Genomic DNA, 26,522 nt, shown 5'->3' with positions numbered 1-26,522 from the left:
TAGACTACATGCTGCTGCCAGACTGCTAGGGACCAGTAACTTCTATTTTTAACAAGCATCTTCCCCTTCGCCCAACTACCTGCTCCTTTGGCTGTGGCACACAGTAGGTTGGCCCAGTGACTAGTTAGCCTTCCATATGCCAGGTGCTAGTGCGCGCTCTACCCCAGGTCTCGAATCCTGGCAGACACACATAACCAAGATGTAGCCACTGTAGCATCCCCATTTTACAGAGGAGTAAACTGAGGTTGGGAAAGGAGACGCAGCCGCGTACGAGACTCAGAGCGAGCAGGGGGCGCAGGTCCTAATTTGTGCCCGATTCCTGAGGGAGCGGAGGAGGGAGAGCGATGAAGTGGGGGAGCGCGAGCTGAGAGGGACACGGAGATTCGCGGCGGCCTTCCAATGCGGCCCCGCCCCCACGAGGGACGTGAAGACGCGGACCCCGCGCAGCGTGGGGACATGTGACCGACTGCAGAGGCCGCGCCGCCTCCACCGCCCGAGGTCCGCGCGCTCCGCAGCAGGGTGCAGACCCCGGGCGCCCGCCCGGGTCTGGGGCGCAAGAGCAAGAGGCGGAGCCCGGGCGGAGCCAGAGCGCCCCGTCCACCCGTCACCCCCGGCAATCGAAAGCGAAAGAGGGGGCCGGGAAGGAAGGGCGGGGCCGCCCGGAGGCCCCGCCCCCTGCCCTGCGCGGCTGCTGGACCCGCGGGCGCGCCCAGGTAAGGCGGCTCCGAGCGCGCAGTGCGGACCCTCGCGGGAACCTGCGCCGCCGCCACCATGTCTCAAGAAGGTGTGGAGGTAGGAGATGGCTACGGCTGGGCGGGGGGGCTCGCGAGAGGCGCCGGGGAGGGGCCGGGGGCGCGGAGGGGCTTCGCAGTTCTGGGGACTCCATCCGAAGCCCAGACCTTCCCCCTGGCTGGCACTCGGCCGCCCGCCCCCGGAAGGAGAATGATCGCCACATCCCCCAGAATGAGATGCGGCCTCCTCGAGGAAAAGCGGGGGCTGCAGGGTCAAGGGTCAGAGGCCAGGGGTTACCTGGCCGGCCTCCTCCCTTAGCTTGGGACGCTCGCCCCAGTCCGCTCCCTCCCCCAATACCCTGTGGGGACTTTGGCTTTTAACAGGAAATGCCGTAGAGGGATGGGGGTGGAGGAGGAGGCCAAAACCAAGGGTCAAGTTCAGGATGGGAGAAGGATGCCTGGAGATGGAGGAGGGGCAATCGCTCCCCTCCTTACTCGATCGGAACCCCCCTTTGCCCACCCAAGCTGGAGAAAAGCGTCCGGCGCCTCCGGGAGAAGTTTCATGGGAAGGTATCCTCCAAGAAGGCGGGGACTCTGATGAAGAAATTTGGCAGCGACCACACGGGAGTGGGGCGCTCCATCGTGTACGGTGAGCCGGCTGGGGTCCCGGCCCGGGTAGGGGTTGGGAACCGGGAGCGCGCAGAGGAGGTGTGGTCTGCGTTAAGGGTAGGAAGAGACGCTGAGATCATCTCCTGAGGAGGGTCTATACAGGGGCTCTGGGGAACCCTGAAACTCCCACAAGATTCTTCAAGGATCTTTTACTTACACTTACTCTTGCCACCAGGGGTAAAGCAGCAAGATGGACAGGAACTGAGTAATGACCTGGATGCCCAGGTAAACTGCCCCCCCCCCCCCCCCCGTCAAAGGATGGGGTAGCTGGGGAGAGGGGACAAAAGGGACCTGGAGGATCCATAATGAGCCTCTTCTGTGCACCACCAGTCCCCACTTCATGATCCACATTGACTTACTCACCTTTCAGTCATGTGTCCGACCAGGGAGACTGCAAACTGTAGGCACTGCTCGTTACTTGTGGGTGATATTAAGTGGGAGAGAGAGACATGAAACTAGGCAGTGAAACAAATCAGGATTAGTGTCCTTATAGAGGACCCCGGGAGGTCAGGGAAGCCTTCCTGGAAGGGGTGGTGCCAGCTCTTTAAGGCTGAGGAGAAGTAATTCAGGGAAGTGGGGGGTGAGGGGAGGAGAGGGTTGGGAAGGTTCTTCCTGGAAGAGGGAACAGAGTGAGCAAAGGAACACGCAAACAGGCTAGGATAAATAGGAAATGGGGGAGGAGAGAGGGGCAGGGAGCCCATGTGATGAATGAATGAATGAAAGGCTTTGAGGCACAGGTACGACATGGCTACTTTACCCCTTAAATGACTGGTGGCCAGCGCACTATGGATTTCACCTGCCTGAAAGCACCCCCCCATAGTTGTTAAAGAATATAAGGTATGTATTGTATTCTTTACGTTTACACATGTAAAGGGTATGATAAATATAATGGGAGGGGCGCCTAGCTGGCTTAGTTGGCGGGGAGCATGCGACTCTTTCTCAGGGTCATGAGTTCAAACCCCACATCGAGTGTGGAGCCTACTTAAAATAAAGAAAAAAATAATAACAGGAAAGTGAGCACTCCCCCTGCAGTAGGGTTTCCTTGAATTTCATCCCCATACTGATCCATTGAGACAGGTCCTGTTATTTATCACGTCCATTTTACAGACAAGGGAACTGAGATGGAGAGTGACGAAGTCACCTGCCAGGTTCATAGAGAAAGCAGGTGGCAACTGGGATTTCAACCGTGGCGCCACTCTGAGATCCTCCTCATTCGGGATGCAGGGGGAGTGGTTTGGATTGGAACCTGCATCTATCTGAATCCAGAGCCCAAGCACTTAGCCTAAAGCAGCGTGGACTCAAAGAGGCGACCCGTCACAATGCCACCAAGTGTGTGGCATTTACCAGCAGGAAGGGAAGCATGGGGTCCAGGCCTTTTCGGCCATGCTCACTCAGGGTGATCTCAGGCAACCCCTCTTCCTGCTCAGAGCCTCAGTTTATCTGAGCAGTGGGGATAATAGGTGTGCCCCCCCTCAAGATGACTGTGAGGATAACTGGGGCCATGCACCTTGCCCTCTATAAGCTGCTCCTGAGTTAGGGACTCCCTACTCATATGGGGCCAGGACCCTGCCTCCCTGTCCAGGAGCCCCACCCCAGCAAATAATGGTAAAAAGAGGTCTGAGCGGCATCCCCAGTTTCTGCCCCTGATGTCTCCATCCAGGACCCACCAGAGGATATGAAGCAGGACCAGGACATCCAGGTGAGTCCAAGGTATGGGATAGGGGCAGGTGGAGTGAGGAGGACATCCATGGGGGAGAATGGAGGGCATCCATGGATGAGGAGAGGAGACATATATGTAGAGGGAAGAGGGCTGATGTGTTTATGTTCGCGGAGGAGGCGTGACACCCTCTTGTCCCCATCGTGCAGGATGTGGCGACCTCCCTCCTGCCACTGACAGAAGCCAACCTCCGCATGTTCCAACGCGCCCAGGAAGACCTCATTCCCGCCGTGGATCGGCAGTTTGCCTGTTCCTCCTGTGACCATGTCTGGTGGCGGCGCGTACCCCAGAGGAAGGAGGTGATAACCTGACCCCCCCACTTCAGGGTCCGCACCTCTGACCTAAGAATATCGACCCCCGAGAGCCCAGCCCCTGACCTGCAGTCTCAGAGCTCAGTCTCCATCTGGGACCCCATCCATCTGCCCCTCCAGCTCCACCCTTATCCCCAGAGCCCGACCTCTGACTCCACAGTTTGACAGCTGCCCCAGAAATCAAACCTGACCCCAAAACCACAATCCCAGGTCTGGATTTGGAACCCCCAATCAGTGGTGTGCTTCTGGTAAATGCTTAGTAGCCCAGCTAGTGCAGGGAGGTGGCGGGAGAACCCCAGATTTGTAGTGTTTGCCAATTTCCGTGGGGTACCTATTCCCACTGCGGCCACTGTTCGAGCTCCTGGGGCGCCCCTCTGACAGCGAGCCTGCTCCCCACTCTACACACCCAGGTGTCCCGGTGCAGGAAGTGTCGAAAGCGCTATGAGCCAGTGCCATGTGACAAGATGTGGGGTGTGGCTGAGTTCCACTGCCCGAGGTGTCGGCACAACTTCCGGTGAGGGTGCTGACCCCCACCCCACCCTCTGCCCTGCCCCACCCCACCCCAGCCCTGTCCTGCCCTGGCCCCACCCTGGCCCAGGCCTTACCTTTGGACCCTCACGGCCCTGCCCGCCCCCAGGGGCTGGGCACAGATGGGGTCCTCATCCCCCTGCTACGGGTGCGGCTTCCCCGTGTATCCAACACGGATCCTCCCTCCACGCTGGGACCGGGACACCGACCGCCGCAGCACCCACACCCACTCCTGCTCGGCTGCCGATTGCTACAACCGGCGAGGTGAGGGCCTGGCATGTCCCCCATGACCTCCCCTCAACTCGGGGCAGTCTACTTGACCTTGACTCCTGGGACATCCACCTCTGGGGCCTTACGTACCAAGGTCCCTGCCTGCTTCTCCCACATGCCTCCTAAGGCCTCGGTCCCCAGAGCCACTTAGCTCATCCCATGGCATCAGCCCCTCCTTTCGCATCTTCCATGGCTGCCCCAACACCACCCAAGACCCTGCCCCACCTAATATCCATCAGCCACATTCTGTGGTCTTGCCCCTGAGGCTCAGTGGTTTCACCCCAATGTTCCATGGCCTCGGCCTCTGCCCCGTGGTCTCTTCTCGGTTCCTGTTTTATGTCCTATAGTCTCAGGCGATGCCCATGTCCCTGGGTCTGTCATGGCTTCGACACCTGTGACTTTTCATCTCTGAGTTTCCTGTAGTTCTGGCCCAGGCCCCTCCCCTCTCCAGAACACCCCATGGGCTGCAGCCCCTTTGCCCCCAGAGTCTTAGATGGCCTCAGAACCTCTCCCTCCCCAGAGCCCCACATGCCTGGGACGTCCTGCGCACACCCCAAGAGCCGAAAGCAGAACCACCTGCCCAAAGTCCTGCACCCCAGCAACCCCCACATCAGCAGTGGCTCCACTGTGGCCACCTGCCTGAGCCAGGGGGGCCTCCTGGAAGACCTGGACAACCTCATCCTGGAGGACCTAAAGGAGGAACTGGAGGAAGAGGAGGAGGAGGGTGGGCACAGGGAGTGACCCCTGACAGGGGCAGATGCAAGCCAGACACACTCTGTGGAGATTTTGTGTTGTTATAAAATATGAGCTCAAACTGCGATCTAAACACCCTTCTGGAGCCATTTGGGTCTGAGATGCCAGCAGGGGGACTCCTGGGTCCCGTTTTCAGGGGGACAACAGGACAGACTGTGGGATGCGGCCCCCGCTAAGTCACAAAGCAAGTGTGGCCAGGACAACTTGGGCTCCTGCTGACAAATGTCCCCTGGGACCTGGGGGACAGACGGACGGATGGTCACAGCTTCAGGGGCCGGATCAGCATGGCGGCCTTCTTGAGAGAGTAAGCCCCGCCACGAAACTCGGCCCAGTAGACGCCGTCTTGGTAGCGGCTGCGGTAATGGCCACCACGGTGCCACACGCCGTTGAGGTTCGAGTGGGCACAGGCGTGGTACCACCAGCCTCCCCGATGGTACAAGGCACAGTTACCTGAGGGGCGAGAAAACCCATATCCTGTCACCAAAATAAAAGCCTCTACCACTGCCTCACTAGTGCAAGGCTTTTGTCAGGCATCCCCTGGCCCTTCTCACTCTTACTGAATATAACCTCGATCCTCTCTTTCCTCCCCAGAGTAAGAATCCTGGCCCCATTTTCTTTTTTAGAGTAATAGCTTTAATTCCTTCCCTATCGCCCTACCAAAGTACAAGTTACACCTTTTCCACCCTTTCTGAAAACCAGGAGCTCTACCTTTATGGGGGGGGGGGGGGAATGTTACCTACTTCCTTTCTAGAATAAGACTCCTCGTTCTCACACCCTGCCTTTTACCAGAACAGGAATCTTGACTTTTTTTTTTTTTAAAGATTTTATTTGAGAGAGAGAAAGCACATGAGAGGGGGGAGGGTCAGAGGGAGAAGCAGACTCCCTGCCGAGCAGGGAGCCCGATCGGATCCAGGGACTCCAGGATCATGACCTGAGCCAAAGGCAGTCGCTTAACCAACTGAGCCATCCAGGCGCCCCAGGAATCTTCTCTTATTAGGAAGGAATTTGCCTCATCAAAGAAGGAATCTAGGCTCTCCATCCCCTCACCAGAATAAAAGTCCTCTCCTCTCTTCTCTTGCTTACCCTGATCCTCACCAGAGGGAAGTTTCACCCCACTCCTTTTCATTCTTTTCCATCCCTCCCTAGGAGTCCCACCTCCCATCCCCACTCCCCACCAGAAAAAGAGCTCTCCTTACCAGAATAGGAGTCTCGGTCCCTATCCACGGTGCTGAAAGGCTTGTCATTGTGCCAGGAAAGAGAGTCTCCAGCATCTCCATGGTACTGGCCAAGCCGAAGGCGATAGTGGTCGCTCTCAGGCTCCAAGGAGAAACTATCATAACGGGCACGTGCCCCACGCCCTCCCCAGTCCTCCAGGAGCACCAGTAACTCGTGGTCCCCACGGCTGGTCAGCTGATGCACAGGTTCCAGGCCCAGCCAATATTCCCCATCAGGCTGCCCGAAGCCCACCTGGCAGGACAGGGAAGTCAGAAGGTCAGAAGCAGGTCCCCCACCCTCTGCCCAGCCTTGCCCCTACCCATCCACGCCCACCTTGTAGTGCTGCCAGGTAGTGAAGAAGTTGACAGAGCCATCTTGCCGCCTTTGGATCACAGTCCAGCCTCCACCCTCCAGCTGTTGCTCACACCACACTGACCTTACGTGCCGGCCCAGTCGCAGCTCATACACGCCGCTCTGCCTATGGCCTGCCTGGTGGGCCTCTGCACAATCCTGCCACGGACCTGTGGGTACAGAGATAGGGGGAAGGCACAGCCTGGACCAACCAACCCCTTACTGGGAGAAGAGTCCTGATTCTCATCTCATCCCCTCACCAGAATAGCAGTCCTGCCTCTCCCATTCCCTGACCAAAATAAGAGCCCCAATATCCATTTCCTTCCCTGAGTTAAGATTCTAGTTCATTCTTTTCTCACTACAGCAAATATGGAGCCTGGGGTACTTAAATCTGGGCTCTACAATCTCACCAGAATAGAAATCCTGAACGTGATACTCTGAACTAGCTTAAATGCTCACCAATAAGCAGTCCTAAATTCCCTGTCCCCTCATCAAAGGAAAAGTACCTCCTTTCCCGTCTTCATACCCCAGTAAGAATTCTGGTCTTTATCAAAATGAGAGCCATAGCTCCTTGTTCCATCACCAGGATAAAAGCATCATTTCCCCCCGTCTCCTTACCATGAGAGAAATCTGCCATTAAAATCCTGGCTCCTATTTCCCTCTATCCACACTGCCCTGGGAATCCCCTAGCTCCTCACACCCTCAACAGCCCTGCCCTCATCTTACCTGTTGGCTTGGTGGGGACAGCAGGGTGCCCTGCAGGCATGGGAGAGGCCAAGGGCCCCTGCTGTCTCAGGGTCTGGTCTCTCTGGGGCTCTGGAGCTGGATCTAGCCTCCTGCTGGTGTTATTAATGCCACCCACCAGACTGACAGGAACCACAGGCACCAGGGGTGGTGGCAGGATCTGGGGTGACCAAGAGACTCAGATGTGATTGCACTAGCCTTCAGCTGAAAAGACGCTGGGCCCCCAACTCTTCCCAACAGCCAGATGGGTGGGAGATCAGGCAGGGGCATGTCCCAGCCCTAGAACTGATACTCCCCAAAGCCTAACTCTAGCTGTCAAGAGCAGAACTGGGCCTAAATTCCCACTCTGGTGTTCACAGCTGAACTGATCTGTGCCTCTGACACTCCTTTTCTGTAAAGTACGGATCATGAGAGTACCTCCAACAATGAGTATTAGAATCTTCCCAACAGCCCTGTAAGGTGTGGGTTGTCACAGAGCAACAATCTTATTCAAAATTAGGGCCAGCCATGTTCCAGAACTAAGGATAATATGGCAGCAGTTAGAAAGAGTAACACAGGGCAGATATTTATATCGCATAACACCTCCATAACATGGCTCTTTGGTCTTCACATAATAATATGCTTGATTACAGGCTCTGCGAATATTTATATTAAGCGGATAAGTGAAGATTTTAGGTAGCCACCAGTCGCGTTCTGACCCAAATGAGCTGTGGGAGGAGAGGTAGGAATCTGGGTTTTGGGGCTTTTCGGTTTTCAAAACTGCGGATCAGAGGCCGCGCGTGGGGTCGCAGGAGCCCCGTCTTACAAATGCTGCACACAGGAAGTGACTACGATTCCCGGCGAGCTTAGAGGTTACCTGCTGCTGCCCGCCCGTGCCCCCCGGGCACAGGCGCTCCAGGCGGGCGATGAGGCCACTCTGCTGGGTGACCAGCTGCGCCAGCTCCCGGAACTTGACATCCAGCTGGTGGAAACTGGCGGCGGCGCGCTGCGCCTCCGCTGACACGTTGAGCACGCGCTCCCCAAGCAGCGCCAGCAGAGCGGCGGGCTCCGCCCCCGGGACTGGCCCCGCCCCCGCCCCCGGCCCCGCCTCGTGCTGCAGCTGCGCGCGCAACTGGCCCAGGCGCGCGCTCAGGCCGCGGCTCTCTTTGCGCAGCGCGCGCACCTCTCCCGCCACCGCGCCGTCGGCCGCCGCCAGCCGCTGAAGTTCGCGCAGCAGCTCCTCGTGGCGGCCCACGCGCATGCGCAGCGCCGCCACCTCGCTGGCGTTCACGGCCTCCGCGGCCGGGCGCGCGGCAGACGGCCCGCTCCAGCACACGGCGCCGGTGAACTTCTGCTGGGGCAGCACGAAGGTGTAGGTGCAGCGCGGGCCGCCCGCCCGCGCCCACGTGGCACCCAGCAGGAGCAGCAGCTGCAGCGTGCGCAGCGGTGGCGCCGACATGGCCGACCTGCAGTCAGGGGACGAACGGGAAGGAGGGGAGCCCCGGGAGCCTAGCCTGGGCCCCCAGCTCTCAGGCTGGGCCGAACCTGCGTTGCTCCAGGTCCACACAGGCTCGTCTCCCCCCCGAACCCCCCCGGCCCCCAATCTGGAAGTGCCCAAATGGGATCCCACCCTGGCCTGTCCGTTGAGTCCCAGGCGCCCTGCGGGGCCGCATGTCGTGCATTCATTCAACAAACGTTCACTGAGTGCTTGCTGTGTGCCAGCCTCAGTTCTAGGGAATACGGTAGGGAACAAAACACAAAAATTCCTGCCCTGATGGGCAAAATAAAAGTAAATAAACTATAGGGGTTAATAGAGTGTATTAGACGGTGCTGAGATAGCAGTAAAACAGCGGAGAGATGTGGGGACCTAGGTCCCCGCAATTTGAAAGGAGGGAAGACGTCCTGGAGGTGACATTTGAACAAACACCTGAAGAAGGTGAGGGAGGAAGTCATGAGGACGTCTGAGGATGAAGAGCATCCCTGCCAGGGGGGACAGCAAATGCAAAGGCCCTGAGGCTAGACGGTTCCTGGTGTATTAAAGGTACTTCTGGGAGGCTGGAGCAGAAGCAGAGGGAGAATGGGTGGGAAGAAGTGAGGTGGGGTGAGAGGTAAGTCTCACTAACTCAGTCTAATAGCAGACACCCCATCTCCCACGTCCTCAGACCAAAACCCCAGAATCATCCCTGTCTCTCTTTTTTCACAGCAGATGCAACCTACTAGCCAGGCCTGTCAGCCCTTCTGTTTAGACCCTGAATTTCTCCACATCCCCCACAGTCATCATCCTCCAACATGATCCCAGCTCAAGACACCATCTGTATTTCCTTACAGCGGCTGCCCCCCAGGCCTCCAGTTGTCTGTCCTCAACCTCTGGTCTGTTTATCCCACAGCTGCCAGAGTCAAGCCATGTCTCTCCCTTTCCTAGAACCCCTCATGGCCCCCAGCTCACTCAGAGCAAAACCCCAACTCTTCCTGTGCCCCACAAGCCCTGCACCCTCTTCCCGTCCCCTCCCTGCCCTCTTCTCCCTCCCACTCACCGCTCACTCACTCACTCTGTCCCAGGCACACTGACCTCCTTGCTGCTCCTCAAACACACCAGGGACAGTCCTGCCTCAGGGCCTTTGCACTTGCTGTTTCCTCACCCTAGAACATTCTTCCCAGAATTTTAACATGGTTCCCCCTCTCTCTTTATTCAGGTCTTAGCTCACATGTCCCCTCTTCAGAAGCCCTCCCTGACAACCCCATTTAGTGTTGCTCCTCCTGGACACTCCCTATCACAGTCCCAACTTTTTCATTTTAGCATCTGTCACTCTGAAATTGCCTCATTTGTTTGCCATTGTTTATTATCTGAATTCCTCCACTGAAACATCAGCTCTCAGAGGCTGAGTCTGGGTTTTGTTCAGTGCCTGGTGCCACTGACACACCCCTCAACACCTACATGCCCCAGGTCGGCTACACCCTCCCAAGTGTTCTCAGCTCACATAGGTGAGCTCCTACAAGTATCTTCACTTGAGGGCATGTACTGAGGCCACCTACCCCTGGCCCCCATTGCCTTCATTCTTGGGGTTCGCCCACCTGCAGCCTCTCAGGCAAAAACATACATGCCTCTCACATGCACTTGCCCACACTCAGAACATGTCTCACGTGTCCACACATCACCCCCATATGCCCCAAGTTCCACTATGTCCAAAGCCAGACATCCTGGGTGGCCACACAGGGGTGCCCCGGGGTCTTCCTTGTCACGCACATTGCCTTGTTCACACATTCAGCAAGCACTCCTTTAGTTCCTGTTGTGTGCCGAGAGCTGTTCCAGGCAATGGGGACACAGCCATGACCAACACAGACAAAAAAAATCCCTGCCCTCATGGAGCCAACATTCAGGTGGGGAAAGCAGATGGTGGGTAGTTCAGAGGGTGATAAGTGTTTAGGAGAACACTCAAGTAAGGAAGGGGGTGGGAGTCCTGGGATGAGGGGCCATTTTACACAGACGGGTCAGGACTTACTAAGAAGATGACACTTGAGCAAAGACCTGAACAAAGAGAGAAGGGTAAGAGCATTCCAGGCAGAGGGAACAGCAAATGCGAAGACCCTGAGCTAGGACCTTGCTTGATGTGCCCAAGGAACACCAGAGAGGCCTGTAAGACTGGAACAGAGTGAGCAAGGGGGAGAGCAGAAGGAGGTGAGGGCGAGGAGGAAACGGGACAAAATGGGCAGGGCTTCATGGGCCTCAAGAGGACCTGGGTTTTACCCTGAATGAGGTGGGAACCCCAGAGGAGTCTGAGCTGGAGAAAGGCATGAGCACTCTCATACTTGCACACCAAGCAGGAGCTCTCCTTGCCCCCTCCTTGAAGACACCGGGTCCCCCACAACAGGGATGGACCACACCCCTTGGAGGCAGATTGTATATGTGCAACATCCCCTGCCTTCCAGGATCTCAACCTGGGGAAGCCCAGGTCTCCAAACAGACAAAATCAGCCTCCCCCTGCCCTCCTGCCCTCCTGCCCTCTCACCTCTCAGGACCAAGACCCTGAGTCTGGCAAGGCGCGAAGCAGGCACAAGAAGTCCCAGGAGGAGCTGAAGGTCCAGCAGAAGCCTCTGAGTGAGTATGGGGAGAGGCCGGTGGGGGAGCAGGAGGGAGGAGGCTTGGTAACCACCCCTGTCCCCCCAGAGCCTGGGACTAGAGCTGTGTGCTGAGTCCAGGAGCTCCAACTGTAAATATTTAGCATTTCCCGCATGAGAACTGAGCCAGAATTGCCAGATCCCCCTGCCCAGGCCACCAGAGCCTGATAACACAGGTCAGCGCTCCGGACGTTACCCCCACAGCGGAGCACAGAGCGTGGGAGGCTGCAGGCCCCGGGAGACTAGTCTGTGTGTGTGTCTGCGGATTTGCCTGGCAGCGGCACATATAAAGACACAACTGGAAACAGCACAGATTCCCGCAGCAACTGTGTGTTCAAAATATGGCTACACACACACACACGACCGAGACTTAAAGGAAAATACCCTGTGGGTGGAGTACATCTGTTCTGCGTGTCAGACACATACACACCCAGGCACACGGGGTCTCCCACTGGCAAGCACAGAGGTGCTAACTGGGTGTACAGTGAGCCCCTGGCACCCGCCCACCTGCCCACCACAGTGCACATGTTCCCATTGGTCTCCAACACACAGCGTCACATCCTCAGGCCAGATCATGCAGGGACAAAAACAGGCAGAAGTAACCATGCAGTCATTTCTCAGAGGTACAAAGAGACTCATGCAGAGGCCCCCAGAGCCTGGACTAGGGTCTCCCACCTGCACAAAGGCCTCACCGACCTGCAGACACACTCTCAGGGAGCAGTCTCTTCGCCCAGTTCCTACCGTAACCCGAGTGGACTCCCGGGCTGAAAGAGGAAATGGTCGTCCCAGATCTCAGAGAGGCTGCCAGGCTGGGCCCCAGGCCTGGGCTTGGTCCCCCCCCCCGACACTGGGCCCCTTGGCCCCCCACCCACAGCCCCCTCCAGCTTCCTCCATTGGCAGCAGAGAAGAAACCTCATAAGTCATAGAGAGGGACTGACAGAAGGGGGAGAGAGTCCAAGACACAGAGGAGGGGAGAGTCATGAGGGAGATGGACAGAGACAGGGGAAGTCTGGAAAAGGGATGAGAAGAGAGAAATGGGGATAGACACAGAGACAGGAGAGATCAAAACTTGAAGGCGAGAGACAACTGATGGCACAGACAAAGCTGGGGCAGAGGGAAATAGAGATAGGAAGAAGACAGGGATGGGGAGGGAAAGACAGAGGGGGTAAGAGGGGAAAGAATTGGGGAGGAGAACCAGGACAGGGGAAGCAAATGGGGGAGGGGAGACAGCTGAGGGAGGGGAAGCATATGGGGGAAGGAAACCAATGGGACAGGGAAAGAGACGTTGGGGGCGTCCCTTTCCCCCACCCCAAGGTTCTGGGGAAGAAGCCAGAGGCCTGAGGCCAAGACTGGGGCTTTGAGCGGAAACCGGGAGGAGGTGAGTTATTCACAAAGCGCCCGCCTTGCCCTAAGTTTCCAGAAGGTGATGTGGACTTTCCATCTCTCAGCCGCAGACAGGACCTCCAGGGAAGACAGCTGGCCCTCAGGAGCTGGGGGCCCACATACCTAACTGCCACGCTCTACCCATTCCTCTGGTTGTTCCCCAAGTGCCTGGGGCTGGTGTGCCAAGCATTGTGCATACATCATCTTTTTTAATTCGCGGGTCAGAGAAATGATTACCATCCTCACTTTAGGATACTTGTGGGAGCCTTGGGGTGGATAAAGTGGCTCTCAAATTCGCTCAGCTGGGGTAAACGGGCCGAGGTAGGATTCGAACCCATGGCTCATTTCTCCCGAAGCCCGAGCTGCCTGCCTGAGACGCTAGTCCCGCCCGGTTTCCGTAGAAACAAGCACCAGGTATCTCCATAGCAACCCCTCCGCGGATTCCTGCCTGCCGCTACCTGGTGCGCATGCCCATCTGGTGACGTCACCGCGCGTGCCGCCTCACGTGGTCACCTCGCCGGCGCCGGAAGTAAGCGGCGCGGCGACGGAAGCACAAGGCAGAAGGGTCCTGCTGGAGCAATCGGCGGCATGGGGCAGTCTGGGCGGGTGAGGCGCGGCGGCCCGGGGGGACGGGGCGGGCGGGGCTCGTGGGGTCCCCACGGCGGCTGTGGCGTTGACCGCTCGCCTTTCGCCCCCGCAGTCCCGGCACCAGAAGCGTGCGCGCGCCCAGGCGCAGCTCCGCAACCTCGAGGCCTACGCCGCGCAGCCGCACTCGTTCGTGTTCGCGCGGGGTCGCGCGGGTCGCGGCGTCCGGCAGCTCAGCCTGGACCTGCGTCGGGTCATGGAGCCCCTGACCGCCACCCGCCTGCAGGTCTGCACCACCCAGCCCGCCTCCATTAGCCATGGGCCCCGTCTTCGTGGCTCGGCTGGAGAAAGGGACCTTTATGGGGAGCATCGTCCCTACCTCTCAGGGATTTGTGGAGCAGCAGCGAGGGCTCGCGGATGAACGCAGTCAGCTGGGGGCTTGGCTGGATGCCTAAGGCTGGTGGTTAAGGGACTCGGGTTAGCAAAGCTAGGGTGGAAACGTGGCCTCGCTCAGAGGCCTGAAGGGAGAAAGTTAACGTCGCGGGGCCCAGTTGGCTCTTCCGCAGATGGGGCGATGCACAGTAAACACGGGACAAATTCAAGTCTGATTAGTTCTAGAGGTCAGGCGCCTTCCACTCCCCTCTCTTCTCTTTCTCGGGAAAATTAAATGCAAGAAAGGGCATAACAGCTTAGGTTATAGTCTTTGCTCAAGAAGAGATATTTATGATCCTTCCATTTTGTTTTTGCAATTCTCAGATACGAAAAAAAAACACTCTGAAGGATTGTGTGGCAGTGGCCGGGCCCCTTGGGGTCACACACTTCCTGATCTTGAGTAAAACCGAGACCAACATATACTTTGTGAGTTAATACCCACAGCCCTCCTCCCCTCTCTGCCCTCTGCTCCGCCAGCTCTCATGATGAACCCATACGCCTCTGAGTTGCCATGATTCTGGCTTCAAAGTAAACGCTCTGAAGAGATGGAGCAGAGGTTCTCACTCCCTCCTCCCTAGCTGGATGCCCGCCTCAACTCTCACCAATCCTTTTTTCTGTAGAAGCTGATGCGCCTCCCAGGAGGCCCCACCTTGACCTTCCAGATCAACAAGGTAAGGATTGGAGGTGGTAGGAGGGCCATGTGGGGTGGAGGATGGGTTGGGGGTGGTGCCAACCACATGTAGTACACACTCGTCACCCTGTCCTGCAGTACACGTTAGTGCGTGATGTCGTCTCCTCCTTGCGCCGACACCGCATGCACGAGCAGCAGTTTGCCCACCCGCCCCTCCTGGTGCTCAACAGTTTCGGGCCCCATGGCATGCACGTGAAGCTCATGGCCACCATGTTCCAGAACCTGTTCCCCTCCATCAATGTGCACAAGGTGAGCTGAGCCTGGTGTGGTGGCAGATAACGGGGGGATGGGGCACACAGTACAGTAGGTACCGCACATAGGCCCCTGGGTTGTTTGCTCGGTTTTCACCTCCCAGCACTGAGGCTGAGCGCTCCAGCCCCTGAGGGCCAATCTCACTCATGTGTTCTGTGACACTGGGGTAAGGGGCTCCCTTACGAGCTGTCTTATTCTCTGGAAGATGGAAAATGATGCTGATGGGTCCTTTATTTCTGGAGTGTGCATTGAGTGTTGGTCTAAGCAGCGTGGTAGGTGTTGTGAGTCCATTTTACAGATAAACAGGCCAACAGAGGTGAAGTCTAGTCTGAGGTTAGATATAGGGGGTAGAGTGAAATGCCTTTTTTTTTTTTTTAAGGTTTATTTATTTATTTGAGAGACAGAGTAGGAGCAGGGGGAAGGGCAGAGGCAGAGGGAGAAGGAGATTCCCCGTTGAGCCAGGAGCCCAGTGTGGGGACTCGATCCCAGGACCCTGAGATCATTACCTGCACCGAAGGCAGACGCTTAACTGACTGAGCCTCCCAGTTGCCCCAGGACTGGATTTTTTTTTTTTTTTTTAAGATTTTATTTATTTTTTAGAGAGTGAGCGAGAGGGAAACAGCATGAGAGGGGAGAGGGTCAGAGGGAGAAGCAGGCTCCCCGCTGAGCTGGGAGCCCGATGTGGGACTCGATCCCAGGACCCCGGGATCATGACCTGAGCCGAAGGCAGACGCTTAACCATCTGAGCCACCCAGGCGCCCCAGGACTGGATTTTTTAACTTGTCTAGTTCCAGAGCCTCAGCTCCTAATCCCTGGCAGCAGCAGGTCTCAAATGAGGCTGTTAGATCATCCGGGAGTAGGGTGTGGATAGCTTTACGTGGGCCTCAGAACCAGGATTTCAAGCCAGCACCCCAGCCAGTCCGTCAGGCCCCACAGCTGCTAGCACGGCTAGGAGCACCCCACACCCCTTGGCTGGGAGATTTCTGGAGCATGGCCATGGCTTCAGCACACATGGAATCCTGTGGGTGGTTCACATGGTTCAGTGCCCCCCGCCTCTCTCCTCCAGGTGAACCTGAACACCATCAAGCGCTGCCTTCTCATCAATTACAATCCCGACTCCCAGGAGCTAGATTTCCGTCATTAGTGAGTACTGGGCCGGCGGTGGGGGTGGCTTTCACATGCGGCTGATGACGGTGCTCCAGCTGAGGCTCTGTGATTGCTCAGTCTCAAAGTAAACGCTCTGACGCACTGTGGAAAGGGTAGGCGGGTAGAGCTGACCTCCAATCTCGACTCCTAATGCCCCTTCTCACACCGTGGCTCCTGCAGTAGCATCAAAGTCGTTCCTGTGGGCGCAAGTCGTGGGATGAAGAAGCTTCTACAGGAGAAGTTCCCCAACATGAGCCGTCTGCAGGACATCAGCGAGCTGTTGGCCACGTGAGGAGGGCACTGGGCGGGAGCTCACTGCAGTCCTGGGGACCCCAGAGCTGTTCCAGGAGCCTGCGATTCCCTGCTGACCTTGGTGTGTCCTCTGCACAGGGGCGCTGGGCTGTCAGAGAGCGAGGCGGAGCCGGATGGGGAGCACAACATTACAGAGCTGCCCCAGGCTGTGGCGGGCCGCGGCAACATGCGGGCCCAGCAGAGCGCCGTGCGGCTCACTGAGGTGAGGCCCAGCCCCAGAGCAGGCCCAGTGGCAGAGGTGACTTCCTCTGGCAGCCCCCAGCCGTGATGAAGAACTGACTCTTCCCCTTGTCTCTCCAGATTGGGCCTCGGCTGACGCTGCAGCTCATCAAAATCCAGGAGGGCGTGGGGGAGGGGAACGTGCTGTTCCACAGTTTTGGTGAGAACGGGGCTGGCGAGCCATGGGGCTGGGAGTCAGAGGCCCTCAGAGGTGGGTCATAGGAACACACTTGGATCGTGGTGACCTCTCTCTTCTGCTCAGTGCACAAGACAGAGGAGGAGCTGCAGGCCATCCTGGCAGCCAAGGAGGAGAAGCTGCGGCTCAAGGCCCAGAGGCAGGCCCGGCAGGCCCAGGATGTCCAGCGCAAGCGGGAGCAGCGGGAGGCCCACAAGTGTGTGGTAGTGGGCTGTGCTGGCGGGGCAGGGTCCCGGGTGCAGGCTCCCACCCTCACTGCCACCCCTTTCCAGGAAGAAGAGCCTGGCAGGCATGAAGCGGGCGCAGGCAGGGGCCGATGGGGATAGCGATGCAGAGGACCCCGGTGTCTCCCCAGAGACAGAGCGGGCTGGCCAGCGGGAGGAAGAGGAGGACGAAGCCGAATATTTCCGCCAGGCAGTGGGAGAGGAGCCCGATGAGGGTACGTGGCAGGGGTTGGTGCAGCTGGACACCTTGGGCTTGTCCCTGTGCCCTGGTGGCCTGGACACCGTCTCTCTCCACAGACATGTTCCCGAAGGCAGCCAAACGAAGACGGCCTGCTGGGCCCCCAGGCAAGAAGCAGCAAGGAAGGGAGCGGAGGCCAGGTCAAGGCACCGACTACAGGCCTCCAAAGGCCAAGGGCAGGCCCCAGCGGGGCCAGGCCAAGCTGGGACGCAGAGGAGCAGCCTGGGACCGCAGGCGAGGCCAAGCACGGCCACCTAAGAAAGCGGTGTGAGGCCAAGCTGGAGCACCAGATGGATGCCCCAAATTGGGGCCCACAAGACTCTGCCTGGACCTCCAGGTGCAACCCTGGGTTTCCTTTCATAAAGGAGCCGTTTCCCCAACCTCCCACTGTGGTAAATGACTGATTTTCCGTAAGTCTGAGTCTGCATTTGCAATGGGCAGATCTGGAGTTCTGTGTATAAAGCCCAGAGAGGCTCGGGGCCGGGAGTCTCTGGGAATTGGACGGGACTCTGCCCCAAACCTGCGTCCATTTCCCCTGTGCTGAGCAGTGGGCGTGCGGGGCCCCTCCGCGCCACCCCCCACGGCCCCCAGCACACCCCCCTCCACGGCCCCCAGCACACCCCCCCCACGGCCCCCAGCACACCCCCCTCCACGGCCCCCAGCACACCTCCCCCCACGGCCCCCAGCACACCTCCCCCCACGGCCCCCAGCACACCCCAGGTTTACTTGCAAGCCTGTAACTGGTCCGCTCTGGAGGGCAGGGTGTGAAGAGGAAGTGGTGGAAGCAGGACTGGTACTGGCTGTGGGCAGAGTTGCTGGTGCTGAGGGGAGGAGGGTGGAGCTGCGGGGAAGGGAGGGGCCAGCCAGCCACCACGCTGGCAACTCAGGGATAGGGGACTAGCACGGCGTGGGCAGTGGACCCAGAGGCAGGACATGAGGGCCATGGCCGCCACCACCTCAGGTGAGGAGCAGACGCCGCTGGGTTGGTTGAGCCAGAGGTCCTGGGGCCTGGCCCCTGCAGCTCAGCCCAGGACTGAGGGTGGGGGCGGCTGGCTCCTAGGAGGTAGAGGGAATGAGTTAATCACGTCTGGACAGGGACTTCCTCCCAGAGCAGAGGAGATGGGGAGGCAGAAGTGTGGCTGGGCAAGCAGCCTGGGGTGGGGGAGGGGCACATGCTTCTTGCCCGGGCTCGGAGCCTGCTGCCCAGACCAGACCAGGCTGTTTACCCGCAGTTGAGGCGGAGTTGGTACATGGAAGGGAATCTATTCCAGTTCTCTGCTCTCCTCCACACTGCTGAGTCCCAGGCCTTGTTCTGGGCCCTGGGAAGCCAGCAGCAGGGCACTCCCTGCCCTCAGACGTTCTCCTTGGCGTTTTCCTTAACAGCGGTCAGATGGAAGTATGGGCTTTGCAGAAATTGGGGGCAGCGGGGTGCAGTCGCGATGTTAGAGGGGTTGGAACGGGCCTCTCGGGGCTAGAGACCAGGAGATGAGTGGGGGCTGGTGACTCCGGCAGAAAGAATCCATGCAAAGGCCCTGAGGTGGAATGTGCCTTAAGGAAGAGCCAGAAAGCCAGGGTGGGAAGGACTGTTGGGCGTGAGTCACTGAGAGCCCGAGGTGAGAGGGAGCGGTCGCTCCTGGGGCCCCTCAGTGGGAGAAGTGAGCACTGCCTTTTCCTGCCAGTGAGGGAGCCACGAGGACGCTGAGCGGAGGAAGGCGACCTGACTCATGTGTCCACAGGCACCCTACGGGAGGCTGTGGGGAGAACAGGTAGGGACGAGGTCAGGAACCGGGAGGCTGTGCCAGATTCTGAAGTCGGTAGCAGTGAGACTCACTGATCCATCCAGCCTTGGAGGGCCGCGGAGGGGTTGGGGCCCCCCCTTGGACTCCCCCCACCCGCCCCCGCCTGGTGGTTCCAGGTTACCACTGCTGGCTCCCGTGTGCTCTGTGAAGGCGGTGACCCCACTTCCTGAGGGTTCAGGGCCCAGAGCACACTTAGTCACCATCACGTGAAAGGACTCGGCTTCTGACTTTCCTGGGCCAATTCCCTCTGTAAAAAGTGTGGCAGGTGCCGCCTCCCAGGCATGCCAGGGACGGAGAAAGTGTGTCCCAGAAGGCTTCTGTGACCAGGCACAGGGCAGAGGCTCTGAGGGCGGCCAGAGCCTGACGAGGGACAGCGCTCCCTTGGTGACCCCATGTGCCCACAGGTGCTCTGTCCTGCCCAACCAACTTCTCGGCAGCCGTTGACCGCATTCTCAGTGGCTTCCAGGAAGGCTTTCTGTGGCCGCTGCTGGTGGTGGAGTTCCTGGTGGCCGTGGCCAGCAACGGCCTGGCCCTCTACCGCTTTGGCACGCGGGAGCAGCGCCCGTGGCACCCCACTGTGGTCTTCTCGGCCCAGCTGGCCCTCAGCGACCTGCTCCATGCCCTGACGCTGCTCCCGCTGGCCGCCTACTTCTACCCGCCCAAGAACTGGCAGTACGGGGAGCTGGCCTGCCGCCTGGAGCGCTTCCTCTTCACCTGCAACCTGCTGGGCAGCGTCCTCTTCCTCACCTGCATCAGCCTAAACCGCTACCTGGGCATCGTCCACCCCTTCTTCACCCGCAGCAGCTTGCGGCCCAAGCACGCCTGGGCCATCAGCGCCGCCGGCTGGGCCCTCGCAGCCCTGCTGGCCGCGCCGACGCTCAGCTTCTCCCGCCTGACGCGGCCGCCGGAGGAAGACGGCTGCACCGCGGCCAGGCCTCAGGCCTGCACCAGGTGCCTGGGGACAGCGGATGACGGCCACCTCGAGGCCTACGGAGCCTACAGCTCGGTGCTGGCAGCCGTGGGCTGCGGCCTGCCCCTGCTGCTCACCCTGGTGGCCTACGGTGCCCTCGGGCGGGCCGTGCTACGCAGCCACGGCATGACGGCAGCCGAGAAGCTGCGCGTGGCAGTGCTGGTGGCCAGTGGCCTGGCCCTCTACGCCAGTTCCTACGTGCCCTACCACGTCACACAGGTGCTCAACGTGTACGCCCGGCAGCGCTGGAGGGCCCGCTGCCCGGGCTTTGCCAACGAGACCGAGGCCACAGCAGCACTGGACCAGAGGACCTACGTGAGCCACCAGGTCACGCGGGGCCTCATGCCTGTGGCCATCTGCATCCACCCACTGCTCTACATGGCTGTGGCACCCAGCCTGGGCTGCTGCCACCAGAGCTGCCTCGGCTGCAGGGGGAGCCGCACCCTGGAGGGCGCTGGGAGCTCTGGCCAAGTCCTGCCCCTCAATGTCACAGCCACTCCCCAGACCTTGGGGCCCTAGTCCCCTGAGCCCACGACCTGACCTACTTTGCACCATCACCTCCTCACAAGGCGCTGAGACCAGCCGCAGAATGGGGGCCGAGCGCCCGGGAGACCCCTGGCCCTGGGCCACCAACAGGCCCCGAACCACCACTTCTTCCCCTAGAGAAAGACCCGCTGGGGGACCTGCGAGTGCCCAGGCCATAGTGGCAGGAATTTCTGCCTACAGCACTGATCCTGGGGAGGGCTGGCCCCGCTAGCCACAGAGCAGGTGACATGTGTGAATAAACGAGACAGGCTGTAACGACTGGAGCCTTTTTATTGCCGAGAGCCCCCTGCTCTCAGGGACTACCTTCTATGGCCATGAGGTCTGGGGCCGGGGCCGAGCAGCTGCAGCAAAGGTGACAACTGGCTTAGTTGGTTGATGGCCTAGAGAGAGACAGACAGGGGGTGAGGACAGCCAAGTGTGAGGGCTCCAGGCCCCGAAGGGAATTCTGAGACCCCGTGCCACATAAACTGGGGCCTCCGCGATGGGGGGACAGGGCAGGCAGGGCACAGAGAGCCAGATGAGCAGTGAACCCCTCCTCGAGAAGAAGAAAACAGTAAATAACCTATGCCTCAGGACAGGCTTGGGGGCTATTAAACCCACGTGGGGCCCACAGTCAACCCGAGTGTTGGCTGTGAAAGGTGGGGGGCGGCAGAGGTCTTACTTGGCCCACTCGACGTTGAGGATGAGGTGGTCGTATCCAAAGCCGGACACCCCAGCAATGGCTCGTGCGGCATCCTCACGGCGGTGGAAGCTGATGAAGGCAAAGCCCTGGGGGAGGGGGGTGGAGTCAGGGGCCCTCAGGGCACAACCAGGACAGATGACCCCCTCCTCGACCCCCACGACCCCAGCCCACCTTGGACTGGCCAGTGGTCTTGTCCTTTGCCAAGTAGATGCGAGAGATGGAGCCAAAGGGCCGGAAGAGCTCCTGCAGGTCAGTCTCACGAGTGTCCTCTGACAGGTTGGTGACACGGATAGTAGCATTGTCGTCGGCTAGACAGGTGAGGGGCAGCAACTTGTAGAGAACGGCACTAACCAGGCCCTGAGGGGAGGCTGAGCACGGGACCGAGGAGCGCCGCCCGCCACTCACCTCTGCGGTTCGGCTGCATGGACTCCCCGCGGCGGCTGGCCCCGTCGCGCAGGCTCGGCGGCACGTACTTCCCCGTCTTGTTCTGCGCGGCCTGCACGGGCTCCAGCTCTGGAAGCCAAAGCACCTGGGTCAGGCCTCGCCCGGCACAGACGAGGAACAGACCCCCCGCCCCCCCGGGACGCCGGCAGCTCTGGCCCCAGCTACCAAGCCACAGGCCGCAGGGACATAAGGGTCACATCCCGGAAGTCAGAGGAAGAACCCACAGGGGTTGGTGCAATCCACGGGGACACGGGGCTGAGGTCTAGAAGAACGCTCAGCTTCCCAACACGCAGGAACATGGCAGGGACAGGTGCCAGGTGTGCCACGCGCCAAGTCACAGGTGTAGAACTGTCCAGACTCAACCCACTATCCGCAAATCACACCAGAGGACGTGGACTGCAGCCACGCGTTGAGTCTGCACGCATGCGCACACATACCCCCCCCCCAACAGGGCCATGGGCACATCCGTGGCAGAAACGACGCACTCAAGTCTGGTCACAGAGTCTGCAGCAGAATCACAGCCAGCAAGTCTCACGTGCACGCGGTGTAGACACACAGGCTTGCAGAGGAACGGTCCGCCAGCCCCCAGCAAGGAACGATGGGCGACGTTCCCGGCAGTCAAAGCACCAGCCCGGCTGGTCTCACGCTCTCACACAAACCAGGCCACAGCCACAGCCTTGCAGGGCTGGTGCCAACATAAGAGATGACAACTTCCCGACGGGGACAGCTCCAGTCACAGCAGGCGAACACCAAGGTCTCTCCCAGAGGTGCACACAACCCTCCCACCCCACGGCCTGCCAAGCCGCATCCCAGGCCCGGGCACCTCCGGGCAGCTTCTCCTTCTCGCCAGTGGACAGGCCCAGCTGCTCAGCCAACTCCTTCTGCATGGGCCCCAGCGTGTCCTTGTAGGGGCAGCGGGTGGTCCAGTGGTCGCCCTTGCAGATGCGGCAGGACACGATCTTCTGGCCCTTGAGCTTGTTCATCGGGTCCTCCTCTTCCTGGCAGTTCAGATCCTGGGTGGGAGGTCAGCGGAAGCTCAGAGCGAGGTTGCCACGCCCTGGCCACCACCATCATGGCCACCGGGCCTGCCCTGTTGCCCCACTCACCTCTTTGCTAGTGATGAACGTCATGGACACGTCGTCGCTGACCGTGGTGGTGGCCACGTTGGGCCCTGGTGGGTCAAACTCTGAGTTCCCAAACTTCTTCCAGTTCTGGGCTCAGGGCGGGATGGGGGACAGGTAAGGGCAAGTGGGACCCCCTCCACTGGCACCCCAGACCTACAGTAGCCCCCTTCAGGGTGCCTGGGCCTTGAACCATATTCTTCACCCTCCCGAAAAGCCCCCCATAGCAGTGACAGTGATAGTTCCTGTTCCCTAGTGGGTCCCACTCCTAGCATGTGTCAACTCCTAGCCTCATGCTGGCTTAGGAGGTGGAAATGGCTCTCAGCCCCAAGTTCCAAAAGAGAGAATGAAGGCCCAGGGGGAAATAGCCCCACAGTTAAAAATTCCTGGGGGACCCATGAAAGTAGCTGGGCCAGCTCCCACAAGGAAGTGATGCCCAGGGGTGCACAGGGGTCACCCAGACCGTGAGGGCCTTGAGCTAGTTAAACAACCTAGGCCTCAGCTTCCTCCCCTATAAAATGGGGACCACAAATGCTCGCCATCTCCCAGGACAGCTAGGGGGATCAGATGAGAGAACACTTCCTGCAAAGCACTTGGCACTGGGGTCTGGCACAGAGGAAGTGCACAGAAAACTGCCAAATGCATTTAAGGCTATCGCTTCTTCCTAAGCCCAGCCCAGTTAAATGGTAGCTGCTATGACCACCTGAGGGATGGAGGGCTTGGCTCTGTTCCTCCAGGTAAACAAGCTGAAAGGAGTTAAGAATCTAAGCCCACCCAGCTTCTGCACCCTGGACTTTTCAGGATCCCCAACAGAGCACAAAAACCCTTCAACCTAAGCTGTGCTCCCAACACAACAGGGACAAAGACTTAAACCCCGCTTCTAAAAATAAAGGTATCAGAAAAAAAGGATTCCTAAGTCCTCTGAGTCAGCCCTGAGACAGCTCCCAAGACAAGGGGAGAAGGATCTCACCTTCCTCCTTGCGACAGCCTTTGAGGCCTTCCGCGTCTCAATTCTGAAGGTGCGGACAATCTGTGGATGGGAGGGGAGAGGCTGGGCCTTCCTGTATCTCAAGGCTCCTGGGGCCAACCAACCCAACCCACATGCCATCCCCTCCCGGCCCAAGTGCCCCCAAGCACAAGGACACCCACCTCCTCCCCCAGCCTCACCTTGAACTTCTTGCCATCCTCATCTATCTTGTACTCTGTCACTGTCTTGATGTTTCCATTGATGACCTCCTTGGGAGGCGGCAGTGGAGCTGGAGGAAAGAAGAGGTGACGGAACTGAGCCCTGGGTAATGGGGACCAGGCGGGAGTGCCGCTGGGGAGAGGCAGCCCCGAACGGAGCAGAGGTCGTCACTCACCTCCCGGCAGTAACTCAGGTTCTGGGCTGGTGTCGCCAGTGGCCAGAGGGATCCCCTTGAGGAGCTCGCTGGTGACACATTTGTCTACGAGAGAGAGTGGGGGGAGGAGGGGTGAGCTGGAGGAGCGGGAGCTCCCAAGCTAAAATGAAGGGACCTTTGGGATGATGCCCACGCCAGCGGCCGAGGGAGGCGGGACCAAGGGCTGGGGACTGGCGAAGAAGTGCCCTGGGACAGCCGTGCCAGGACGCGGGGCTGCAGTAAGCTCGAGCAGTGGCAAGGATGAAAGCGATGGGCAGCCCATAAAGACACCCGGCGCCAGTATAAAGGCGGGAGGCAGGCTGTTACAACTTCCTCCCCGGAGCAACCGTGAGGACTGGGCGATGGCATGGGGGGAGGAGGGACCGGCCAGCGGAGATCTGGAATTGGCGATAGGCTAGCGCGCAGGGAGGATGGCGCCAGGCAGAGGGTGGCCGTGAAGGGGGATGCGGGATGGGACGGCCGTGCCAGGTTGGAGCAGGCGGCAGTGACCGGCCTGGGGACTGGCCGCGGTGACCTGGGACGCCCCGGTATACTCACCGTCCTCGCCCTCCTCCTCCACCTGGTCGGCCCAGCTGGGCTTCGAACTGCAAAGACAAGTTTGCAGAGGGGAAGCCTCGGTCAGCGAGGCCAAGCCCCCGCCGCCCCGACGCACCCAGGCCCCATGATACCCCCCCGGGACCCCCAAACCGCCTCCCAGAGTTCGCTCCGCGACCCCCGACTCACTCAAAATCTCCAGTCGGCATTCCCAAGCCTTCTCCACGCAGCACGAGCCCGGGCCCGAGACTGGAAGTGGGGGGAGGAGAGACTTCCTGTGCCGCCGCCTAGAGCCGCCCGGCAGCAGCGCCCACAGCGCCCCCTGCGGACGGAGGTGGAGGTGCCGGCTGTGGGAGCTGCGGGGCGCTGGTACTCAGGCTGAGCGGAGCCGTATTCCGTTTACCTTTTAGAAAAATTAAAATGTACTAGTAACAGTAAAGCTCACTTATTGAGAGCTTGCTGTATGTCAGACGCTGTGAGGAGGAAATTATCATTTTCGTTTTGCAGCTGAAGAAATCAAGGTTGGTCCTCCTAGTCTGGGAAGAGTTTTCCTTTTTTTTTTTTTTTTAATCTTTTTAAAGATTTTATTTATTTGACAGAGAGAGAGAGAGAGAGAGCACAAGCAGGGGGAGCGGCAGGCAGAGGGAGAGGGAGGAACAGGCTCCCTGGAATCATGAGCTGAGCCCAAGACAGGCGCTTAACCGACTGAGCCACCCAGGCGCTCCTGGGAAGTGTTTTCCTGATTCAAATGATCAAGATGTCAAGTGACCCCTCAGCCTCCCTCCTTCCTTTCCTTTGTAATATTCTTGGCCCTCTGATATGCTCTTTTCCGCTTACTTGTTTATTGTCCAGCTCTCCGTTTAGAGTATATTCTCAGGGGGAACCACATGGCTCCCAAGCAGGCCAAAAATGAATTATTGGGTGGCAAAACACCTTGGATATTACAAAGACTTGTGGCCCTCCAAAATCAGCACTCCTAGACAAAATCTTATTCCTCAGTATTTAATTTCTATTGTTAGGGAGAAATTAAATGTAATCAGGTTGGAATTAAATTAAATTGGAAGCTAATCCCACTTTTCTCCTTTAGAGGGGCAATAATGTAAAAAGCTTGAGAAACCCCACATAGAAGGTCATCTGCAGAAAGCAGACATTTCCCCGCTTTGTTCGCCTCTTGGGTGCCTAGCACCCACGGGGAGGTCTGCCCATACTAAGTGCTCCATTAATGGGCATTTGGGGCAAAGTGGGAACTAGATCATAAAGGAGACTTTTAAACCAGACTAAGGAGTGTAGGTTCTTTGTCCTGTAGGCTGTGAGTACGGGTGAGGTCACAGACATGTTTTGAATGGTGACCCATTGTGACCATATTTTCTTGTGAGAAAGATTGTTCTGGAAGCCTGTAGAGGGTAGAGTGGTAAGAAATGAATTAGCAGGGGCGTCTGGGTGGCTCAGTCGGTTAAACAACTGCCTTCGGCTTGGGTCATGCTCCCAGGGTCCTGGGATCGAGCCCCGCATCGGGCTCCCTGCTTGGCGGGGAGCCTCCTTCTCCCTCTCCCTCTATCTGCCGCTCTGCCTACTTACGCTCTCTCTCTATCTCTGTTAAATAAATAAATAAATAAAAATCTTTAAAAAAAAAAAATGAGTTAGCAGATGAGAAAGGAGGCTGGGAAAGTGAGCAAAGGAAAGTGTTTTGGCAATAAGAACAAAAGTATAAAGTTTGTACAAAGGGCCAATAAACATTTGGGCAAACTTACTCGAATTTACTCCAAGAAATGCAAAATCTTAGTAACGTAGCAGATGGGCAAAACTTTAAAAATTTGATGTTACCCAGTGGTAGCAAAGATGTAGAGAAAGAGACACTTGAACACACATTAATGCATGAAATTATGCAGACTTTTTGGGTGGAAATTCGATGTTCACTAAAACTTAAAATAACATATGAATTTTGTTTTAGGGTGGCATAGTCA

At 58.4% G+C, this 26,522-nt stretch overlaps 4 protein-coding genes and 2 non-coding genes across 8 annotated transcripts; 4 read left to right on the top strand and 2 right to left on the bottom strand.

The window, feature by feature from the left end:
• The first annotated feature begins 477 nt into the window (after positions 1-477).
• On the top strand, positions 478-5,485 carry SHFL (shiftless antiviral inhibitor of ribosomal frameshifting). Its single transcript, XM_045863054.3, has 8 exons — positions 478-792; positions 1,257-1,380; positions 1,576-1,625; positions 3,061-3,099; positions 3,267-3,416; positions 3,839-3,942; positions 4,066-4,220; positions 4,747-5,485. The coding sequence occupies exons 1-8, from the start codon at positions 772-774 to the stop codon at positions 4,965-4,967; spliced, it is 864 nt and encodes a 287-aa protein (XP_045719010.1). The 5' UTR covers positions 478-771; the 3' UTR covers positions 4,968-5,485.
• On the bottom strand, positions 5,011-11,461 carry ANGPTL6 (angiopoietin like 6). Its single transcript, XM_045863053.3, has 6 exons — positions 11,276-11,461; positions 8,146-8,734; positions 7,272-7,449; positions 6,528-6,715; positions 6,176-6,446; positions 5,011-5,429 (listed from the first exon to the last, which is right to left on the bottom strand). The coding sequence occupies exons 2-6, from the start codon at positions 8,725-8,727 to the stop codon at positions 5,239-5,241; spliced, it is 1,410 nt and encodes a 469-aa protein (XP_045719009.1). The 5' UTR covers positions 8,728-8,734; positions 11,276-11,461; the 3' UTR covers positions 5,011-5,238.
• A 1,755-nt stretch (positions 11,462-13,216) lies between these two features.
• PPAN (peter pan homolog) lies at positions 13,217-20,635 on the top strand. Of its 3 annotated transcripts, none has more exons than XM_045863051.2 (13): positions 13,217-13,373; positions 13,468-13,638; positions 14,109-14,210; positions 14,405-14,455; positions 14,554-14,724; positions 15,794-15,870; positions 16,054-16,161; positions 16,264-16,387; positions 16,486-16,564; positions 16,667-16,796; positions 16,873-17,039; positions 17,122-17,202; positions 19,266-20,635. In XM_045863051.2, the coding sequence occupies exons 1-13, from the start codon at positions 13,356-13,358 to the stop codon at positions 20,348-20,350; spliced, it is 2,364 nt and encodes a 787-aa protein (XP_045719007.2). In that variant the 5' UTR covers positions 13,217-13,355; the 3' UTR covers positions 20,351-20,635. The 3 variants fall into 3 exon arrangements, with proteins under 3 accessions (XP_045719007.2, XP_045719008.2, XP_064427510.1); XM_045863052.3 differs by having other exon boundaries at positions 17,122-17,258; positions 19,266-19,633; XM_064571440.1 differs by lacking the exons at positions 13,217-13,373; positions 13,468-13,638; positions 14,109-14,210; ... (7 more) ...; positions 16,873-17,039; positions 17,122-17,202 and adding an exon at positions 17,334-18,023.
• On the top strand, positions 14,255-14,341 carry LOC123835068 (small nucleolar RNA SNORD105). Its single transcript, XR_006788626.1, has one exon. It is a non-coding gene; the product is annotated as a small nucleolar RNA SNORD105 (small nucleolar RNA).
• Positions 15,902-15,981, top strand: LOC123835072 (small nucleolar RNA U105B). Its single transcript, XR_006788629.1, has one exon. It is a non-coding gene; the product is annotated as a small nucleolar RNA U105B (small nucleolar RNA).
• Positions 20,630-24,885, bottom strand: EIF3G (eukaryotic translation initiation factor 3 subunit G). Its single transcript, XM_045863050.2, has 11 exons — positions 24,748-24,885; positions 24,562-24,608; positions 23,986-24,069; positions 23,792-23,880; positions 23,595-23,654; positions 22,610-22,714; positions 22,327-22,516; positions 21,465-21,572; positions 21,231-21,367; positions 21,039-21,145; positions 20,630-20,757 (listed from the first exon to the last, which is right to left on the bottom strand). Exons 1-11 carry the CDS (start codon positions 24,765-24,767, stop codon positions 20,742-20,744), a joined length of 963 nt encoding a protein of 320 aa, XP_045719006.1. The 5' UTR covers positions 24,768-24,885; the 3' UTR covers positions 20,630-20,741.
• Positions 24,886-26,522: the final 1,637 nt, after the last annotated feature.

Source organism: Mirounga angustirostris, unplaced genomic scaffold (genome assembly GCF_029215605.1).
Source record: "Mirounga angustirostris isolate CCGP_5_RB_7025 unplaced genomic scaffold, mMirAng1.0.hap1 SCAF_1, whole genome shotgun sequence".
Classification (NCBI taxonomy): Eukaryota; Metazoa; Chordata; class Mammalia; order Carnivora; family Phocidae; genus Mirounga; species Mirounga angustirostris.
The sequence above is the reverse complement of the archived record's forward strand: the minus strand, read 5'-3'. Positions and strand labels throughout refer to the sequence as shown.

What these genes read in the sequence shown, in the direction of transcription:
- SHFL (XM_045863054.3), top strand. Translation starts at nt 772, where the DNA reads ATGTCTCAAGAAGGTGTGGAG. An exon ending in TGTCTCAAGAAGGTGTGGAG is followed by an intron (nt 793 to 1,256) that starts GTAGGAGATGGC and finishes TGCCCACCCAAG; the next exon opens with CTGGAGAAAAGCGTCCGGCG. An exon ending in GTAATGACCTGGATGCCCAG is followed by an intron (nt 1,626 to 3,060) that starts GTAAACTGCCCC and finishes GTCTCCATCCAG; the next exon opens with GACCCACCAGAGGATATGAA.
- EIF3G (XM_045863050.2), bottom strand. Translation starts at nt 24,767, where the DNA reads ATGCCGACTGGAGATTTTGA. An exon ending in ACCTGAGTTACTGCCGGGAG is followed by an intron (nt 23,881 to 23,985) that starts GTGAGTGACGAC and finishes TCTTTCCTCCAG; the next exon opens with CTCCACTGCCGCCTCCCAAG. An exon ending in AGGCTGTCGCAAGGAGGAAG is followed by an intron (nt 22,715 to 23,594) that starts GTGAGATCCTTC and finishes CCCTGAGCCCAG; the next exon opens with AACTGGAAGAAGTTTGGGAA.
- PPAN (XM_045863051.2), top strand. An exon ending in TGACCGCCACCCGCCTGCAG is followed by an intron (nt 13,639 to 14,108) that starts GTCTGCACCACC and finishes TGCAATTCTCAG; the next exon opens with ATACGAAAAAAAAACACTCT. An exon ending in CCGAGACCAACATATACTTT is followed by an intron (nt 14,211 to 14,404) that starts GTGAGTTAATAC and finishes TTTTTTCTGTAG; the next exon opens with AAGCTGATGCGCCTCCCAGG.
- ANGPTL6 (XM_045863053.3), bottom strand. Translation starts at nt 8,727, where the DNA reads ATGTCGGCGCCACCGCTGCGCACGCTGCAGCTGCTGCTCCTGCTGGGT. An exon ending in TGTCCCCACCAAGCCAACAG is followed by an intron (nt 6,716 to 7,271) that starts GTAAGATGAGGG and finishes CTGTACCCACAG; the next exon opens with GTCCGTGGCAGGATTGTGCA. An exon ending in CTACCTGGCAGCACTACAAG is followed by an intron (nt 6,447 to 6,527) that starts GTGGGCGTGGAT and finishes CTGTCCTGCCAG; the next exon opens with GTGGGCTTCGGGCAGCCTGA.